The sequence below is a fragment of the Myotis brandtii genome, unplaced genomic scaffold (genome assembly GCF_000412655.1).
Source record: "Myotis brandtii unplaced genomic scaffold, ASM41265v1 scaffold561, whole genome shotgun sequence".
In the NCBI taxonomy this organism is placed as follows: Eukaryota; Metazoa; Chordata; class Mammalia; order Chiroptera; family Vespertilionidae; genus Myotis; species Myotis brandtii.
In genome coordinates, this window is record NW_005370085.1 from 1039266 (window position 1) to 1044490 (window position 5225).

The window sequence follows — 5225 nt, forward strand, 5'->3', positions numbered from 1 at the left end:
GAATCCAGGTCGGGCGGGTGATGCCCGCGGACGGGGCGGGACCGCACGAGGACTCCGTCTGGGCCTCGGATCCCGCTTCTGGGAGATGGCACAACCCTGCGGGCGCAAGTTGTGTGAGGCACTAGTAAGAGCAGAGTTGTGCAGGGTAATTAGTGACCAGTTATTTTGCACCAGCCTCTGAATTGAACCCCAGATTAATTGTCTCGGATTCTTTTTTAATATTTTTTTTTATTGATTTCAGAGAGGAAGGCAGAGGGAGAGGGAGAGAATGGAAAAACCAATGATGAGAGAGAATCATTGATCAGCTGCCTTCTGCATGCCCCCTACTGGGGATCATCAGCCCACAACCTGGGCATGTGCCCTTGACCAGAATGGAACCCAGGACCCTTCAATCCGCATGTCCACGTTCTGTCCACTGAGCAAAACCGGCACCAGTGGTCAGCAAACTCATTAGTCAACAGAGCCAAATATCAACAGTACTTCTTCAAAATAGACTCGCCCATGCCGAAAACCGACTTCTGCGCATGGGCCACCAAGTTTCAATCGCACTGTACGGGCAGGCCCACATGTGGTATTTTGTGGAAGAGCCACACTCAAGGGGCCAAAGAGCCGCATGTGGCTCACGAGCAGCGGTTTGCCGACCACGGGCTAGGCTGTCTCATGGATTCTTCACATCAACCCGGCGAAGGCTGGGTTCTCTGGGAGGTCCGTGTTACAGATGAGGCCGGGGGCTCAGGGTTATTGTGACTGGCCTGGTTCCGGTCACACAGGGAGCAGAATGTGTAACAAGACTTGATTCCAGGTTTGCCTGACTCCAGAGCCTGGGCCTCCAGCCACCAAACCGTGATGCCTCTCAGAGTTCTTTGAACAGCTGCCAAGTGCTAGGCACCGTGTGACATTGTGTCCCTCTCCTGCAGGTACCAGGATTTCCATGCATTCGATCTCCCAGGAGCCACTCGTGTCCTTGAATGGATTGGTGACAAAGGTGAGGAGATGGAATCTCACTCAGGCTGGGACTCCAGAGCTCAGCCCAGAGGGACCCAGCCCACTCTTCTGAGGGCCCCTTGCTCACTTGTGGCAATTTTGTGCTCCATCAGCGCTTAATGAGTTCTAGATCTCTTCCATCCCCCAGTACAAGGCTGAGTATTAATGGGTTTGGTGGAGTTTCTAGAGCCAGCCATGGTCCACAGTCTTTCTAGCAGTTTGTCACAGCTACTTCTGCTTCTTTTTTCCAGGAGTTTTTGTTGCTGGCTATGAAAAGTTGAAAAAAAATGAAATTCTTCACCTGACGTTACCCCCCCGACTTTCTGTAAAAGAAAACCAGGTAATTTGAAATATAAATGCTGAGTATATGTGTCTACTTTTAGTCATTTATTAAACCTTTATGGAGCTCCTGTTGTCTACCAGCTATTGTCCTGGATACAAGAAAGAGAGCGAGAGAGATAAAAACCCTGGGCATGCCCTTCTAGTCTAATAGAGGGAGGCAAATATGCACATAGATAAGTACTAAGGAACCTCCCGTGATTACAGAGGGTTACTAGAGGAAGAAGTCCATTTTAGTTTATCAAAATTAGATACCTGGAGCCATTAGGATATAGAGGGTGGATGAAACCCTTAGAATGGTTAAGAATGAATGTGTGTAATGTATCCTATACAATAAAAGGCTAATATGCAAATCGACCAAACAGCTGAACAACTGGTCGCTATGACGCACACTGACCACCAGTGGGCAGACGCTCAATGCAGGAGCTGCCCCCAGGTGGTCAGTGTGCTCCCACAGGGAGCGCACTGCTCAGCCAGAAGCTGGGCTCATGGCTGGTGAGCGCAGTTGTGGCGGCAGCCTCTCCACCTCCAGCAGCACTAAGGATGTAAGACATCCCTCGAGGGCTCCCGGACTGAGTGCACGAATTTTATGCACCAGGCCTTTAGTAAGAAATAAGAGGGGAGGGTGGCTAAAGACAGAACTTCAGAGGATACATTTAAGGAATGGGCAGAGGAAAATGAACTCACAAGGAATACTATGAAGGAATAATCTGTAAAGTAGGAGGAGTCTCAGAAAAGGTCAGTGTTTCAGAAGCCAAGAGAAGAGAATATGACAAAAGAAAAGAGTTCGTAGCCGCCTGGTGTTGCCCTGGAGGAGATTTCCGACCTAGCGCCCTTGATCTCCCCACCCCACCACTCAGACTTGAGCCAGGAGCTCCCCAGACTGGGCCCTTATGAGAGACCTGATTTACCTCCCACCTCACCCCTGGGTTTTCCTCTTGTGCCACTTCCTTTTTCCCTGCCTCCAGTTCCTCACATGGAGATAGTAGTCCAGTAGCTAAGAGCATGGACTGGTAGACAGACTTAGGTTCAAATTCACAACATAATCCCCTCTGTGATCTTCAAAAATTGTTTAAATTCCCCAGGCCTTACTTTTGACATTTTATTTTTTTTAAAGGATAGTGTTTGTTGTTGTTGTTTTATTTTATTTATTTTTTGTTGATTTCAGAGAGAGGAAGGGAGAGGGAGAGAGAGGTAGAATCATCAATGATGAGAGAGAATCGTTGATTGGCTACCTGGGAATTGAACCCAGAACCCAGGCATGTGCCCTGAACCAGAATTGAATCCAGGACCCTTCAGTCCTCAGGCCGATGCTCTAGCCACTGAGCCACACCGGCTAGGGCTATTTTTGACATTTTAGAGTAGGGTTAATTATAGTACCTACTTCTAGAATTCAATGTGATAAAGTATGTAAACCACTAAACACAGTGCCTGATACGGTAAATGCTGGATAATTGGTAGTTGTTATATTTTTATTACTAGAAGAACTCACTTGATTTCCAATGGAAGGTGGCATGAGAAATGGAGATATGTTAGTTGGCTGATACCTTCCACCTTATTAAAAAAATTAATTTTAGCCCAGCTAGCATACGGTCAGGGCATATGCCCAGTTGCAGACTCGATCCCCAGTGTGGGGTGTGTATGAGGCAGCTAATCAATGATTCTCTCTCATCATTGATGTTTCTATCTTTCTCTCCCTCTCCCTTCTCTGAAATCGATAAAAATATATTTTTTAAAAAATTTAATTTTAGAGAGGAAGGGAGAGAGAGAAACATCGATTTGTTGTTTCACTTACTGATACACTCATTGGTTGACTTTTTTTTTAATGTATTTTTATTGATTTCAGAGAGGAAGGGAAAGGGAAAGAGAGAGAAACATCAATGATGAGAGAGAATCATGGATCGGCTACCTCCTGCCCCACACTGGGGACCGAGCCCACAACCCAGGCATGTGCCCTTGACCGGAATCGAACCCGGGACCCTTCCATCCACAGGCCAACGCTCTATCCACTGAGCCAAACCAGCTAGGGGGGCTGATTTCTTATATGTGCTCTGACCAGGGATTGAACTCGCAACCTCGGCATATTGGGATGATGCTCTAACCAACTGAGCTACCCAGCCAGGGCTCTAGCTTTTTTTTTTTTTTTTAAATATATTTTTATTGATTTTTTTTTTTTGCAGAGAGGAAGGGAGAAAGATAGAGAGTTTGAAACATCAATGAGAGAGAAACATTCATCAGCTGCCTCCTGCACACCCCCTACACCCAGGTACATGCCCTTGACCGGAATCAAACCTGGGACCTTTCAGTCCGCAGGCCGACGCTCTATCCACTGAGCCAAACCGGTTTCGGTGGCTCTGGCTTTTTTTGATGAAGCTGTTAAACCTTGTGACTCTCCTAAGAAGGCCGGGAATGTAACACTTGTGTTAGAACGAAAGGGGCTGGGGAAAGGGTAGCAGAAGGGTTTTGGACGTGCAGGAAAGAAAGGAAGCTGTCCATGTAAGCAGCTGAGACAACGGACAAATAGCAGCACACGGGGCCCTGCAGGGAGGAGCATCTGTTGCCAGCAGAGCTGCCTCCGTGGCCTCCTGCCAGGCTGGTATCGGGCTTCTCACCTAGAGCGAGTCTGAAAGGTCCCTTCGGAGAGCAGGCTCTATCTGATTGGCCACCCTTCCGTATTTCAGGGCTTATTCCCAGAAAGAGATTTCAAGGTATGCCACGGAGGATTTTCAGACAGGTCTATCTTTGATCTGAAGCACGTGCCAGACACCAGGTATGGTCAGCTCTGTTACTCAGACCCTCCATTCAGGATGGAGTGGCTGGAAATGTCAAGGGTATTCTGCCTCTTTATCACCGCGCCGCCCCTAACCCCTGAGCACCTGGATACATGTGAGCGAGCGCGCACACACACAAATCTGGGATACAAAGAACCTATTGTTTGGCGGCTTCATGGTCCCTCTGCAGACCTTTCAATGACTATAACCCACAGATCTCCAGAGCTGCTCCAAATAGACAGAGTAGAAAGATGCTCTTGGTTTCTCAGAGAGTTGATGGTGGGTGGCGGGGGCGAATGGCTCCATTGGCAGATGCTGAGAGTCTGGGTCGGCTGTGTGTTCAGGCTCCATGCTGGTGTCCTGTCTGGGACACTTCATGCCACATAGAAGCCTGGGCTCACTCCCGTGACGCTCATGACCATGGGCCTGTCCCTAAAGTGGAGCGAGCCTGCTCTGCCTCTGTTAACTGAGGGTAACGGGACCTGAGCTTTCTTGAGGGTGGGCATGTAGGCATCTCAAGCTGAGTGGGCTGGAGAGTGGAAAGGCTTGGGGGGATGTGGGTGAGCTCACTGTCTGAACGGAGATCTCCTATCCCTCCTAAATAGGTTGCTGGTGACCAGTGGCCTTCCAGGTTGTTACCTGCAGGTGTGGCAGATCGCAGAGGACAGTGGTGAGTGAATTTGACATGGTGCGGGTTGACACATACCTCCATCCCCTAATCCGAGTCAATTAAGCAATAGACTCAGGCCTGGCCAGCATGGCTCAGTGATTGAGCATCGACCTATGAGCCAGGAGGTCACGGTTCAATTCCTGATGAGGGCACATGCCCGGGTTGTGGGCTCAAATCCCCAGTAGGGGGCGTGCAGGAGGCAGCCGATCAATGATTCTCTCTCATCATTGGTGTTTCCCCCCTTCCCTTAAAAAAAAAAAAATTTTTTTTTTTTTTTTTTAAAAAGAAGTAGACTCCGAGCCAGGTGGGAATTAAAATTCAGTGTCGCCGTAACCGGTTTGGCTCAGTGGATAGAGCGTCGGCCTGCGGACTGAAAGGTCCCAGGTTCGATTCCGGTCAAGGGCATGTACCTTGGTTGCGGGCATATCCCCAGTAGGGGATGTGCAGGAGGCAGCTGATCG

The 5225-nt window shown here is 48.9% G+C and overlaps 1 protein-coding gene across 1 annotated transcript in view; it reads left to right on the forward strand.

Annotated features, from left to right (window-relative positions):
- Positions 1-5225, forward strand: part of WDR73 (WD repeat domain 73) — a 13241-nt gene that overhangs the window by 281 nt on the left and 7735 nt on the right. The window contains exons 2-5 of the mRNA XM_005878476.2: positions 918-985; positions 1236-1324; positions 4005-4093; positions 4700-4764. Of these exons, the coding sequence (XP_005878538.1) occupies positions 918-985; positions 1236-1324; positions 4005-4093; positions 4700-4764 (311 nt within the window). The remainder of the gene's footprint in view (positions 1-917; positions 986-1235; positions 1325-4004; positions 4094-4699; positions 4765-5225) is intronic.